Source organism: Rhinolophus hipposideros (genome assembly GCF_964194185.1).
Source record: "Rhinolophus hipposideros genome assembly, chromosome: 11".
In the NCBI taxonomy this organism is placed as follows: Eukaryota; Metazoa; Chordata; class Mammalia; order Chiroptera; family Rhinolophidae; genus Rhinolophus; species Rhinolophus hipposideros.
Window position 1 is genome coordinate 47,972,313 of NC_138057.1, and position 16,186 is coordinate 47,988,498.

Sequence of the window (16,186 nt, forward strand, 5' to 3'; positions counted from 1 at the left end):
TACCATGCGTAAAATATCTTGCTTGGCACTGTTGTAATTGTTATGAAGGTAATGGAAAAGGGTGAAGAATTGAATTAGAAGATTTTTTTGACTTAGAGTACTTAAAATCTAATAGGAGAAATAAAATTATGTAAGTGATTAGTACAGTGGAGAATGTAGTATTTATCGCAAGAGACAAAGAATATAAATGTCAATTCCTGATTTGGGGAATGAAGAAATGCTTCATGATGGGATGGCTTGTAAGCTGGATTTTATTGAATAAGTGGAGTTTAATGATCAAAGATGGAGCTTGAAGGTTACATTTCAGGTAGAAAACAACAGTGGTGCAAAAACATGAAATTTGGAAGCTCCATAAAGGGAGGGGCTATGATTATTTTATTTATTCTTTGTCACATACCAAGCATCTATCACACTGCCCTCCATCTCTCGGGTGATCAAAGAATAGTTTTCGAATAAATTAATGAATAAATAGGAAAATTCAAGGCATATTTATTTAAGGAATGCAAACTAACAGTTTCACTGGGACCTGGCATTTTTAAAGAGGAGTCAGAAATGACAAAACTGAGGCCAGGTCAAGGTTTTGAATGTCATTGAGGATTTGGGCCATTATTATTCCCTTACCCTCATGTTTATGTAACACCAGAGTGTGCACAGAGGTCTCACATACACATCAGCTCACATGATCCTATAGCAGCCCTATCAGGTGGCCAGCGCAGTAATTATTGCTCTGAGGAAAGATTCTTAGAGAGAATCTGGTGTCTATCAGGAAATGAAGGATCCAAGACTGAAACGCAATGCTCGGAGTCCAAATCCAATTTATGTCCCCTTGAACCTCATTGCCTGTCTGTTTGGGAGCCAGAACAGCACTTTCTGGTTGTTGGGAGCAACAGCAGTGACAATATCAGAAGTGTTTCTTGTGAGGTATAGGGTAAACTGAGAGAGAAAGGGCAGCAAGAACACCAGTGACAAGAATACTGGACTAACAGGAGCGAAAACTAAACTCCCACAGTGAGAGTCAGCAAAGACAGACTAGGGTTTCTTTCTAACGGGATAAGAGGTTTTAGGATAAATTCCATCTCTGCTGTCCCAGGACCTAGGACAGTGTTTCAGTCTCGGCACCGTTGACATTTGGGGCCTTAAATTCTTTGTTGTGGGGAACTGTGCTGTGCGTTGTTGGCCGTTTAGCAGCATTACTGCTCTTTACCCATTAAATGAGAGTAGCACACTCCCTCAACCTCCTCCTTGCCATTGCAATAACCCAAAATACCTCTGGAAATTGCCAATTTTCCCTGGGCAGCACAATGGTCCTTATTTGAGAATCACTGACCTAGCCAGTCAACTTTGGTTAGTTTCCAGAAAAGCAGTGGTTCTTAAAGAACATATTGGGCAGTTAGTGGGAAAACACTAAAGAAAGAACTATACTTTCATCTTACAGGCTTGGGTTTCTTCCACTGACAGTGTCTACCCACCTCAAGTGATGCTAAGCAGGGTGACCGATCATTAATTTGTGTGACTAGCATTGCATTTGAACAATGGGTTAGCATTTTGTTCTATTTGTGGTCATTTTATTCAATTATTTTTATTCAGCACCCAGCCGTCGAAGTGTATATAATCCTGTTATATCCTATTTCATTATAGGAGTTTCCTAATAGAAAAGTGTGCAGTGATAAAATTAAAAACCATTGTGGCTGTTGTGTGCGCTTTACACATTTCCTGACCTTGGCTGGTTCAAGAGAGTGGAGGGACATGGTGGGTCACTAAAAAGAAAGACAAAAGTACTGATGGAGGACATGAAGCAGGTCACCATGTTCTCAGATTGGAGGGAAGAGTTTCAGTACAGTTGACAATGGAAAATATACAACAGAAAACATCATGGCTGGAAACCCTGTTATGCTACGTCTTCCTCCAAAATTCTGTAATACAATCACAGAAAAAATAAATTCCTATATGGGGCTTTGCATTAGCTACAGCAAATGTTGGTGTAAATAAACTAAAAAAAGAATTTGCACGTTTTATATATAGGAATATAAATAATACAAGCATAAATATGAATATAACTATAAATATGTCGCAGAAATTGCAGACATTTCCAAGTGCATTTAATATGGCAACAAACCTTGTGCAAAGAAGAGCGGAGAGAGCATGCTCCTTCCTTCATTGAGGGCTCATTTGGTGACGGTGCACAGTGGACAGGTCTGAGCAAGTCGGCGAGGTCTGAGTCATTATTTAGGTTTTCCATGGAAACAAAAGCTCATGGGAATTTGGCAGAAAGTGTTTGCCAACCTCTATGGGCCTGTTGCTCTCTTTGAGGACCACTAGCATCACTTGTACGATGATTCCCTTGGAATCAGCCAATTTCCTTCTTAAAGACTTGCTCCCAGAGCTCACCAACACTGCTCTGCAGAGAAGTTGGGGCAAAGTTCAGGCAGTCAATCACCCAGAGTTAAGACAGTGTGAACAGGGAAATTTCGTGTTTGTGCGTCGACATCACCTGTCTTCCCTGAAGGGAGTTTGTGAATGTCTATAGAGCATTTTCAGCTCTCACCGGAGTTGTACCGTAGAAAAAGCTTTGATATGATTCTTATGCCTGTCAACTCTTATTAGTAAGCAGAGATTGTTCCTGCCTTTCTCAAAGTTCCAAGCTTGGAAAACTTGGAAACTCATTAGGAGTTCTAGGTTCCAATTTTTACCCACCCAGGAACAATTGTGACTGCCTTTGTCAAAGAAAAGACCTTCAGAATTTACAATAGATTTTAAAAACCTAACACTTTGTACAGTTTGATTGTGAATAATGAAGATGTAGACCGGCTGAATTTTCTTTGGAATACTCCACATGTTCAAAATAAAAAGACGGAAGTAGTTGGCAGTTTTATTTTCTGAAAATTAAATATTTCAAATATAGGGTCAGGACATTTTGCCACATTCCGAGCAAGTCTAGTTTCATCTATTCCCACTTGAGCCTTCTGAACTTTGTCTGTAAGATTTAAGGCAATGTCTGTTTTTATATTTTTTAATGCTGCCCTACAAGCTGACCAATTTTCCCTAATTAAAATAATATCTAATCTGTAGTAAGTTTCCTGGCATATAGCAAATATTTAATAAGTACTGTTTTTTTGACATTGTTTTTGCAGAGTACATGTCCTTCTCTCAGGATGAGGATATTGTGACCACAAAGCATCTGAGTATTATTTAGCAGGAGAAAATCTAGGCCAGTTGACTGAGTGCTTTTCTTTAAATTGTACATGATCTCACATTCCCAAAATACCCTGGAAAGCTATATAAGGCCACGTGGCAATCTATTCTCAGTCATATATACCTAATGATTAGTACTATAGTCTGCTGGAGCTTAAATGGGTCATCAGTGCCATTTCTTCATGTCTGTCTTCATAGAGTAGGAAATAAACTCTAGGGGTGTGTGTGGGGGGGCGGTGGGGGGATAGGGGAGAATGGCTTGCCTAAGGTGATACAATTTGTTTCCTACAGTGTCTAGAGAGAACCTACATATGACATCTAGTCCAGTGTCTTTATTTTACACTCGTACCTGGAATGCTGGGTTCTAAGTTTTGCTCGCCGTTACAGACTGTCTTCAGTGAGGTTCTATTGGAGGTCCAGAAATGAATCAGGAAAGTAGCAAATATATTTGCAAAATATAGTGGTTTTTATGTTGGGTGCATGATTTGCATGTTGGCATTTTCATTAGACTTGCTGTACTTCATATTGTTATGCTTTTAAAAAATTGTTCTAATTCATCCCTCAACAAGTATTTATTGAGGCTCTGTAAAAGGCACTGGAGATAGTGGTGAACTGCACAGGCAAGATCCCGGTAGCAAATCCTTTCAGCTCTTACCATCCCTGTACTTGCAAGCACCCATGACTCTCTGCATAAGGGCTTTCTCTTAGCCAGAAGGCCTCAGCCAATGACACAACTTCCTCACCTTTTGGACGGGGTATCTCTGAGGTTGCATTCTATACCATCTGTTTAAGTTCCATAGGGATTTGAACTCCAGCTGTCCACAGTAAGCCACTGGAACATGTATCCATTGTGGGCTTCCCTCCCCTGCCTATGTCATTTCCCTCTTGTGTTTTGTGGATCCCTTCCTAGTAAACTGCCTTCACTTGAATCCTTGAGTCGGAGTTTGTTTCCGGGGAAGCCTTGTTTAAGGCAGTCACTGACTTCCTGAAGCTCAAGTTCTAGGAAAGGATATAGACAATACTTAATAAATCAAATAAATAAGGTGACTGATTGGTGCATGCTGAGAAAGATGTGAGTGGAGAGGGCTGATCACTTTAACTCTGGTTTTATCACACCCTTAGAGGATGTGATAGTTGACCTGAAACCTGAAGGAGGAGAAGTGATTAGGCATCAAAAGAATCAAGAAGATGATTCTGAGAGGAGGCAAGAAAATGACCAGGAAGAGGAAAGAGGTCACTGTGGCTGTTTAGGAAATAGAGGGGTGGGAGAACTGGGTAGGATGGCTGAGGCTATGTTATGCAGGACTCCACGGTGATGGACAGAAGTTTCTACCAAATGTAATGAGAAACCTTTAAGGGATTCTAAGCAGGGGATGCAATAATCTGATTTATACCTGAAGACGATTACTCTGGCAGTCCTGTGGAGAAGAGATGAGTGGAGGCAAGAATAAAGCAGGAGTTGAGTTAGAAGGCTGCTGCAAAAATCTAGGTGACAGATGATAGATGGCTCTCAGCACCCAGATCAACTGTTGATAGGGAACATGATTAAATAGAATATCAATGCAGAATACATGTGCATTTATATCTCTGTCTCCAAAATCATTTATATGTATGTATTTCAGTGCTTCTTAGCACTTTAGGGTAAAGAAATCTTTGAAAATCTAATGAAATCTGTGCACTTTCCAGAAAAATGCAAATATACATGGATACACAGTTTTGAATTTCTGATGGGGGATTGGGAAGTTACAGAGTCAGTCGGTAAAAACCTTAAATAAAAATAAATAAATAAGTAAATAAATTTATTTAAGATATTATTCACATATAAGCTTACACTATATTCAGGTATACAATATAATGATTCCATATTTGTATATATTGCAAAATGATCACCATAATAAGTCTAGCTAACAACTATCACCTCACATAATTACAAGTATTTTCTTGTGATGAGTTTTAAGATGTCTCAACAATTTTCAAATATGCAATAGAGTATTATTAACTATTGTCACCATGCTGTACATTATATCCCCAGGACTTATTTGTTTTATAACTGGAAACTTGTACCTTTTCACCCATTTTACCCATTTTGCTCTTCCCCCAACCCCTTGCTTCTGGCAAACACCAATCTGTTATTTGTATCTATGACATTTTTTCTCTCTTAGATTCTATATAAAATGAGATCACATAGTATTTGTATTTCTCTGTCTGACTTATTTTACTCAGCATAATGTCCTCAAAGCTCATCCACGTTGTCATAAATAACAAGATTTCCTTTTTTATGGCTGGATAATATTTCATTGTATACATATACTACATTTTCTTTATCCATTCACCCATCTATGCACACTTAGGTTGCTTCCATATCTTCACTATTATAAATCATGCTGCAATGAACACAGGGGTGCATATATCTTTTCAAGTGTTTTCATTTCCTTTAGGTACATACTCAGAAGTGAAGATGGTTGTTCTATTGTTAATTTTTTGAGGCACCTCCGTACTATTTTCCATAGTGGCTGCACCAAATATTTTTTTCTTTGTCTATATTTATTAGTTAGGGTAGGCACCCTACCATTGTAAGGAAGTCCCAAATTGGTAATGGCTCCAACACAATAGTTTATTTTTTTCATTTGAATGAGAGTTGGAAGATAAATAGCTTGGCTTCATTGAACCGCAGTAGAATAACTCAATTTCTATACTGTCTACACTCACCAGACAATACTGGGAGAATTAGCAGAGAATTTTTCTGCTATCTTCAAGTCGTAATTTCCAAGTTGGGTATAAGTGTTCTTTTCATTCTAGAAAGGTAGAAGGGGAAAACATGGGGTAGCACACTAGGTAAGTCTTGATGGGCCAGCCCGAGAAGTGGTACCCATCACTCTGCTTACTATCCATCTGCTAGAATTTAGTGGTATGGCCACAACTAACCCCAAGAAGGGTTTGGGAATGTCATCTCAGTATGGGCCCAGGAAAAGAAAGAGGAAATAAAGATTTCAGAAAGCAGCTAGCCATTTCAGCTAAAACACACATGTTTTTCTTTATATTTGTCACACTGGAGGTGTTCAGTGTTACTTAGAGAACAATAACAATAAGTCATATTGGAAGTTTGAGGGAAGGGAAGGAATGAAGCCAATGAAGATTGGTCAGGACGATTAGAAAATCCTTTGCATCATGATTTCCACAACCAATTTAACTCAAAACAAACCCGATTCCTTGTCTGCGGATATGGGACTTATGTAAAGGTTGTGTCCTTAAGTGAAAGATGAAGATTAAATTGAAGTGGAAACTTGGCCCTAAACTACATTGTTCAGTGGCCTCAGGAACTGGAATTAATTTGAAGCAAACTATTACTCACTCTGATTATGTATCATTTGGAAAGGGAGATAATTATATTGTCAGTAAAGTGATCCTTTGCATTCGTTTCCCCTCCACTACAATGACCAGTCCTCCTAGTTCTTTGTTTGAGGTAACAGGCAATCGGCCACTCCATCAGGTACTCATGAAGTGTCTACTCTGAGCTCAGCACTGTTTGGTTCATGCTTTCCCTGCAGCAAGGCCGCAGAGAGCTCCGCTTTCATGTGTCCTTTAGGGGGTGTGGCCTTAAGAAGTTAGGGATGGAGTACATTTCTGTCAGTGAATCATTTTCCCATTTGCTTCCATTAAAATGTTAAGGATTCTTTTCTTGGGGGTGCATGGTGGTGAGTCTTGCCTTAAAATATGAAGAAATGGCATTTGAGAACACAGCAAATTTTAATTTCTCCAGAGTTACAAGAGAGGAAAGCTGATTTTTCTCCTAACATACTAAAACGATTTTTCCAAAACTTAAAAAAGAAAAAAAAATCCAGAAATTGCATTCTCTGGAGATCAGAACCCTTCTAACAATCACGTTTAGCATTTGTGCAAGTCGGCACCCACAGGGAGGATTACATTTCTCCGCATTGCCTGTTTCTCACTCCTTCCTCTGATTGTCTCGCTGGCATTGTAAATATTCCTTTTCAACCCCCTAAATTTTAGCTGTTTCCTTTGGGAGATGTTGGAAACGCAGTTTTTATTGCCATTTATTTTATTTTGTTTAAGATCCATTGTGGAGTTGTTAGTGTGTTAATGTGCAATTTATTTTCTACATTTCTCTTCTCTGGTCAGGGAAGATTGAACTTTCTTCACTATAACATAGATTTCATTGGTTAATTTCATAATTTAGAGTGGTTGTTGGTCTAGATTCCAAAAGGAGGAGTTCTTTAAGCTCACTGCAACTACATTTGCTTTTGACGGAGCCCTTTATTTTGCAGTGAGTAAAGTGTCTCTTATTAAACAGAAAATAAAAGACTGTTGGGCAGGACTCTTCCAATGGGTGAAATATCACAGGAAGTTGAGAAATTGTTTCATTTTGGCCTTGTGGGAAAATTTTGCTGGTGAAATTTAGTATTAAGGTTTTAAGACTATTGCTTAAATCCATCAAGAAAGAGCTGTTGAATAAAGGATAGATTCAGGGGATTGGGGCAGAGTTATTCTTGTGACCTTGCTATATCTGGTCTGTTTAATTTTGCACGTACTCTGGGATATGACCAAAAAGATTGTATTCTCTTTCACGTAATAATTGTGTTATTGGTAAAGATAACTTAGAAAGGTTTTTAGGAATTTAGGAAGAATTTTGTCAAAAGTTAGCCTCAGTTGGATGCCCTTTCATTTGTGCCTGCAAGAAGGGTGTTTTGTGTGCCCAAACAAGAAATGTGTCCTGGGTACAGCATCTGGAGTCTGTGTTTCAGTTAACTGTGGGTTCTTGAACTTGGGCCAATCCACTTTGGGCATTAGACCTGTATTCTGAAGTCTGAACATTGGTCCTTACTTCCATAGACATCTTATTTGGGATTTGTGCCCTCACACCAGTGCTGTCAGTTTAACCCCCTAGTCCTGTTTCCTTTCTAAGTTCCTTGGAGACATGGTGGGCAGCAGCGTCATCCTGAAACTTCCTTGTTCACTTCTCACATTTCCCTCAACTTGCAATCTATCACTATGCCCTATTGATTTCCCTAAATGTGCCTGACACCATTCCCTTTCTTCCCTGTCCCATATCCCCAGTGCCTGGTCCAGGCCACCATTCTCTCGTGTCTTGATTTCTCTAGAAGCCTCCTTAACCAGTCTTTTGCCCTTAGTCTTGCCCTCTTATAATTCTGTTTGTACCCTGCAGCCAAAATCATTTATCTAAAATTAATCTTGATCACGTTATTGCCGTGCTTGAGTTTTTCCTCTTCTCTTCTCTTCTCTTCTCTTCTCTTCTCTTCTCTTCTCTTCTCTTCTCTTCTCTTCTCTTCTCTTCTCTTCTCTTCTCTTCTCTTCTCTTCTCTCCTCTCTTTGTGTTGGGGAAAGGGAGGCTACCTATAATTCTGTAATTTTTATTATAGAATCCAAACTCTTGGCTTGGCCCTTGCCTTTATTGACAGTTTCCTCCCCCTTTCTAGCTGCATCAGCCCCCTGACATAGGTAGCAACCCCCACACTAGCCATAACTGGACTACTTACGCTGGGAATGACCCCTCTGCTTTCCCCTATTCGTGGCTAATTCTAACCCATTGTCCAGAAGCTAGAGAACTCTCCTTTGACCCATACCTCTCCCTTTTGGGATGGGGGCCCATACACCCTGGACATACTTCTAGGGTAGCTGATCTTTGCAAATTCCATGAGGGCAGGCCATACAGCTTATTTTTCTTTGAATCTTTTGCTCTGCCTGTTGAATAAATAAATGAGAATGCCTGACTACTTATAGTGCTTTTCTCTATATAAAATTAAATTCTCATTGTAACATTGTAAACTTTGGCTACTTTTGGAAATGCAACTATGAAAGAATAAAAGACCTGGATTTGGCTGAGTCACTACAAGCTATGACCTTTGCTAAATCTATCAGCCTTTCTGAGTCTCTCAATTCCTCGTCAATGAACAGAGGATAATATGTTACAGGGTTTGGCTGAGGACCAAGGGAGAAGTGACTGGGGCAGGGGGAGGCACTTGGTGAATTACAATGACTGCATGTGTGTTATCTACCTTATTCTTATTCTTTCCATATCTACAGTTCTCCTTACTGTACCCATGATGAACACCAGCCTAGGAAAGGTGGGGTGTGAGCAGTTTCATGTGGCACAGGTCAGGGATGGGTATTTGCCAGAGCTCTGTTCAGTTAGGTGGAGACATACCCAGGGCAGCATGGAAATAGTTTTTCCATTGGAAATACACTCTTACCTTCCCCATACACTGCTGGTGAAAGTAAGACCAGGGGGAAAGCAATTTGATTACATGTGTTGAGAAACTTAACAATGCTCATCCCTTTTGACCCAGTAATTCCATTTCTAAGATTTACCTTGAGGGAATGAGTTTTGAAAATGGGGATAGGAAAACCTAAGAGGAGTAGATATTCCTTGCAGTTGTGTTTTTTATACCGTGTTTCCCTGAAAATAAGACCTAGCTGGACAATCAGCTCTAGGGCATCTTTTGGAGCAAAAATTAGTATAAGACTGATCTTATGTTATAGTAAAATAAGACCAGGTCTTATAGTAAAATAAGAGGGAGGTCTTATATTAATATTTGCTCCAGAAGATGCCTTAGAGCTGATTGTCCAGCTAGGTCTTATTTTCGGGCAAACACGGTAGTTAATGATCAAAAGAAATCTGAAAGGTGTAATCAGTAAGGGACTGCTATGGCATTGGCCTTCAGGGGGTTTTCTGTAAGATGGAAACATGATTTTGAAAAACAATGCTCAGGTGAAAACAGCAGTCTTAAAAAAATATAACCAACAGTTTAATTAAAGCTATAGAAATCAAATGAATAGAGGAAACAGAAAGTGACTGGTAATAAAATACATTCCGTTTTTAAAGAGATTCGTTGTAGCTAAGAAATCCACAGGCAAAGCCCTGCCCCACTAGACCAGGGACCCCATGAATGAGGTTCTCTGTTTTTTGTGCAAAGAAATCTATTGGATAGAGGCCAGACCTTCATCCTGTCTTCTAAAATCTGGAAGAAAGCATTCCGAAGAATACCAATCAGAAGTAAAAATTGACTCTGTTTGGAGAGCGGAAGTTCTAGAATACCAGGAAGGAAGGGCTAAATATATTTGAAAAAAATAGTAATCATGACAACTTTGGAAGGCATTTTGGAATGTGCACAGAGCTTTCCTTACACGTGCCTGTGGAACCTTATAGTGTAAGAAGCACAGAGCCGCTGTGAGCTGTCCACTGTCACACAAGTCAGCCATAGAATCCATGTAGAATTAAGATCCGCCCCTTTTTATTTCTCTTCAATCCTCGTCCAGCCCAAGTGTCAGTTCTCCCAAGGAATTTCTTTCATGTTTCTCTTTTACTGACTGTCTCAGCTCCAGAAAAGTTCTGTTTTCTCTTCTTGTTTTCTCATATGACTGGTTCAGAACCAATCGTAGTGCATTTGTCAGAGGCATTGTATGTTTTCACCCTTGCAAGTTTCCTGTTAGATGATTTGATACTTAGGGGGAAGGGAGAAAGTGAGAAAGAAAGAAAACTACTCAGAGCTGTTCACCTAGGTTTCAGCCATTTTTCTTGAAGGCAGGCTGCTGTCTCCTGTCTGATTTGAACCTCCATGTTCTCAGGATGAGAAATAAATCTTTACACAAAAATCCAAAAGTTAGCTGTTTGAGAGTAAGCTTCAGTTCTCAATGGAGCAGTCTGAGGGAATTTAAGTTATTTTACTAAGGACAGTGCTGAATACCTCTGGTTTACGCTTCTCTTTCGAAGTTTATTTTATGTTTTGTTGTGGTTTTCAGATTTCTCATGGTTTGGATTTGGGAAAGTAAAATCAAGACAAGGTATTGGTAAGTAGCTCTCACTCCTTCTTTGGATAAATAATGAGCTTGCATTTAATTCGGCTGAATCTGTTTAGCCCCTCTTCATACTTGTTGGCCTTTGATTCATTTTCTGTGTTCCTGGTTTCTGATTGGTTGGAGAAAGAGGCCTAGAATTTTTCCAGAAAAGGCATCACTGTTGCTAATTGAGTTCAGTAAATGGTTCAGTTTTTGAAGTCGACTTGTTTTTATCCTTATGGGGAAGTGTCAACTATGACCCAGTTCTAGGTTGTTGATACATTTTTGAGGATGTTAATAAAATGCAACTATACTACAGCGCCATGCACAGCAAAGCTGCCTGAATATTCAAGTGTGGAAAAGTGTGGGTCTTAACTTTCTCCCATTGGCCAACATGCAATACATCTCTGAATTGGTAAATCAGCTGTTCATTTATGATCATTCTCTTTCAAAACAAGACTAACATCCAGATGCTATGATTGGTGCTTAATTGCATTCAGACCATGTGCTGACGATGGAAAAGCAGAGTTTGTAGCTACCAAATGAGTGTAGACAATGCATCACATCTCTAGGATTGCAACCAGGTGTGATTTCCCAGGGCCTCCAATTTGTTCAGTATTTTCTGTAGGTATAGAGACAATGGACAATAGGAATTGCTTAGAAGTCATGAAAAGACAGGCTTTCTTCCCTTTTGCATGTGCATTTCCAAGGTCTGGCCATCTTGGACATCTTTTGGGTAGTATTTATTTTGGTAGCAGAGTTGGCTATAGATCAAATTGCAAAGTAGGTGAGGTGTGCCAGTGTCACAAAGCCTTCCAGTCCCATGCTATTTGCTCCACACATGTTCATCCAGCCATGCAAGGAATCCTGTTTATTTTCCCTTCTTGAGCCTGATATCTGTCACCCTGACCCTTAACTATCCCCATGAATTCCAAGGGAAAAGCTCTTAAACAGTAAAGGGAAAGTGGACATGTGGTAAAGTTGGAACATTAAGCTCAACCAGCTCAGGATTCATTGGCGACTCTCCAGGGGCAGATTTCAGATACAGCTGAACATAGTCCAGAGAGTGTCCTGCTGGGCAATCTTAAAGGTGTCATTTTTAAGGCTGTGTATGTGTGTGTGTGTGTGTGTGTGTGTGTGTGTGTGTGTGTGTGTGGTGGGGGTGGGTGGGAGGAGCTGGGTAATAAACTCTCCAATAGCACTGTGAGGTAGGGTCTTCCTTCCACTAAATAGCAAATGACTAACCGCTTAAACATTTTCCAGGCCAGTTTGCCCTGCAGAGAGGTGCCGGTTCCTAGAAAGCTTCAAACACAGGGTTTTCCCTTTAAGGCAACAACAGAGAGAATTCTTCTTCAGAATTGTTCGTTCAGCTACAGTTCATCAGAGGTGCTGCTGCTTTAAAATGTTGGTTTTGTCATTATTCAGGTGGGAGGCCAATAAGTCAGGAGACAATTAGCACTGAAAAGATAGTTCATCATCCACAGTTCCCAAGAGAAGAGGGCATGCCACATCTCAGTGGGGCCACACGGGCCACACTGGGTCAATCAAGAGGCAGAGGGAGTGAGGGGGGCATGTGGACAAGAGCCTTTATTGTGGTCTCCTCAGGAAGGAATGGGCGAGGCAGGATAAGCAGGTTTAGGATTGTCTGGTTTGAGGAACTTCAGTGGGTCTGGGGTATCAGAGCTGTCCTGAGTTGTCTGATATTTGGCTCTCGTATAATTGAGCAGGTGGACAGTGGCCTGGAGTGTGATAGCTTGATAAGGAATGTGGTTGGGGTATAGATTATGGATTAGTTTGTTTGTATACGAAAGATACTCGTACAGGCAAGGCTTATTCTATCTGTGGTAACTGGCTCACCCTGGACAGGTTAGTCCCTCCAGGGTCATCAAAGCCCCAGATATTGAGACTTCAGAATACAGAAAATAAAAGACATGCTTAATATAGCTCTTCAAGAACAATAATCTCTCCCCTCACTTCGATGGCATTGTTGGTCTTGAGGGAAGGAAACGCCTTTCCCAGAAGATCTTCACTGATTCTTATCACAGGGAAATAACCCAGTTAGGCTTAGAAAGGTCTGTACAGTCTTAGATGTCGGATATGTTACCGAGATGCTCCGATAAAAGAAAAATTCCTCTTTGCACCTGAGACATAGTAAAAGAAAAATGGGCTCAAGATGTTTCCAGGCATAACTCATATTTGTCAGTTCTGTAATTAGAACTATCTACCCCAAACTCAGCAAACTGCACATGCCCAGCAATTTAAAACTTTTAATTAACTGTATAAGACATTTTCTCAAGTCCTCGTATGAATTTCTTACAACACGCTGTGATGTACCCCTGACTCTTCTTCTATCTGTCTTTTCTTGGTGTCTCCTCAAGCACGTGCACAGACACACAATGACACATCGTGTGACATGCACAGACAGGCTGCTGTCAAATTATATAGACATTCATTGTCCCCGCTGAGAGCTTTTCCCCTTCCCACCTTTGCTGAGCTCCATTAGATCAAAATGTTCATAGAAAAATGGGGTGAATTGCTGCAACCCTGCCAGCCACATCAATCTTCCAGGATTTGGAACATTAATAATGAAGAAAACAGCACTTGAAATAATATTCCAATTGATAAATTGTTGAGGTTTATGTGTTGCTCAGATTTGTCAACAGCAACCTTCTGGCAAAGTGAAAAAGCTTTTGAAAAATGATCTCTGGTGCTTTATACTACTCTTATGCTTAAAAATCCCGCCCTTCTCCCCCTACTCCCCCCAACAGAGAGTGCATTTCCTCTTGACCTGCTATGTCAGAGTCAAGGGTTTAATCAGAGAGGCCAGGGGAAGGAAAAGATGTCCTTCGGTGGAGGAAGGGAAGCAAAGAACAAGTCTCTCCGCTGAACCCTTTAAGTTAGGACCCCACTGTATCCATGGCAGATGATTCAGATCCAGATTCCTGGAGGAATCTCAACATTATCTTCTAGGTATCAACCCATTCCAACATGAGGAAATGCTACGGGAATGCTGATAATCTGACCTGGGCTCAAAGAAATCAGAGACAAAGGCAATTGAGATCAGTGCATTTCTGATCATTGCAGAGGCTCCAGAAACAAAGATTGCTGGCCTTCTGACAGCACGTGGAGTATTTGAACATGACAGCTCCTGCATTTCTGAGGATAAACGTACAGCCTGGAATCTGTTGAGAAATGTGTGGCCTTGATTGTACCCCACTAGGGGAACTCAGGCGGTAGCCTGCTTGGGTAACCCCCGAAAGAGGGAATATCTGAACAGAGTGAGGGAGCCAGCAATGGGAAGGTTTTATTGACAAGATGCAGAGACCTCAGCACAGCATTTTCCATCTCTGGGTTTAAGCGTTGGGTGACCTAGGGCTATTAGGAAACAAATCATAAAACAGGAATAGTTAAGGATATTAGGAAGAACTTGTCTTTATTGTTGGCAGAATTTCTGCTCTTTGCTAACGCTGGTGAGCTAGACACAAGACAAGCATGACCAGGGAGCTTGCCTTCGCTTGGAGTATTCTGTGGCTTCTCAATTGGCTGTGTGAGGACTTGTTTGCAAAATTAAGCCAGAGTGTATCATTAAAGGCATCTTAAATGCATATCCCCTTGAGATAATGCTTTAAAAAATTGCCTATAATAGTAGTTGGCTGCCTCCTGCATAGTTTGTTTAAGATCCAGCTAGCTGGGGATTGTCCAATTGTTATCACTACATATTGTGATAATCCCCATATGAGGGGAAAATGGATCTTGGATTGGGTTATGGATTACTATGATATTTCATAGGAGGTTTAAAAATGTATGACACAACGACTTTTGTTTTTAGAACTGCAATGCTTTTGATTGAAATATTTAAATGTGAGGGAAGAGGGAAAGAATGAATGGAGGTGCTGAAACATGCATCCTGGGGGGTTGGATGAAAACACATTCCCTTGCTCAGGAAGTAGTGATTCAGACTTTCCATTCCCTAGGACGCATTTGCCTTGGCTGTGTATTCAATTCTGCCTTTTCATTGCCTTCCCTTTGTCTTTCCTTCTTATCCTCTCCTTCCTATCTTCCTCTTGGCTTATGCCCGTAGCCCTGGCCAGTGGTTGCTTTCTGTGGGACCCCACACCCATTTAGTACCCTGCAAAAACATGTGTTTAGGGGGCTTTGTCTATTTTTCATGTATGGAGTGTCTACTATGAGCTACCAGGATCTTAATTGTTTTGAAGCTTCCATATAGACCTTTATCTCCATGAATCTATTTTTTATTGCAACAGCATGCGTTGAGTGGTCAATGGATAAATTGTTTAGACAATATACAGTAGACCATATTTATGGGCATATACATCCTGAGACTCTGGAGTCGAAAATTAAAGTGATATGTGAAAAATTCTATGATTATTGCTTTAGTATAAAGACATCTGTGGAATGACTCTATAAATAATATTAAGGGTAAAAGCAATGCAGGTAAATTGCCATAAGATTAAGCCATTATTCTGTAGGCAAACATGGTGCAGCTACTGACAGAAGATACAGAGAGAAGGACACAGTAATAGGACAGTCCAATGCAATTCCAGTCTACCAGTTGTAAATTGATTTAGTTATACCTAGTAACAATTCATACCTATGAAGCACATTTAAATTTACAATACATCTTTATATCAGTAGTCTCATTCCAGTCTCATAGAATAACAAGCAGAGATACTTTTGCACATTTTCCAAATGTAATTGAATGTAGAGGTAGAAAAAAGGTGAGTGACCTGACCAAAGAGTGGAGAAAGGAACTCAAATCTTCAAACTCCTAGTACATCTTTCAGTACACAGTGAAACAGAATCCTAGATTTATGCTGGAGTTTCAATGAGAGAGTGTTCTAAAGATGTTCAGAGTACAGAGAGAAAAGCTATATATTAAATTACAGAAGAAGGAAGTAAAGAAATTGGAACCCTCACACATTGCTGGTCGAGAATGTAAAAATGGTACAGCCACTTTGGGAAGCATTTTGGCAGTTCCTCAAAATGTGAAACATAGAGTTGCCATGTGATCCAGCAAGTCTACCAAGAGAAGTGAAAATGCATGTCCACACAAAATCTTGTACATAAATGCTCATAGCAGCTTTATTCATGATAGAAAAAAAGTTGAAACATCCCAAATGTCCATCAATTGATGAATGGATTAACAAACGATGGTATA

General features: G+C 40.1%; 1 protein-coding gene across 6 annotated transcripts in view; it reads left to right on the forward strand.

Annotated features, from left to right (window-relative positions):
* NTRK2 (neurotrophic receptor tyrosine kinase 2) overlaps positions 1-16,186 on the forward strand; it is a 317,905-nt gene that overhangs the window by 160,577 nt on the left and 141,142 nt on the right. For 3 of the 6 annotated variants that reach the window (XM_081067298.1, XM_081067302.1, XM_081067299.1), the window contains exon 13: positions 10,972-11,019. The exons of the other annotated variants lie outside the window; for them this stretch is intronic. In XM_081067298.1, the coding sequence (XP_080923424.1) occupies positions 10,972-11,019 (48 nt within the window). The remainder of the gene's footprint in view (positions 1-10,971; positions 11,020-16,186) is intronic. 6 annotated transcript variants of the gene reach the window in all.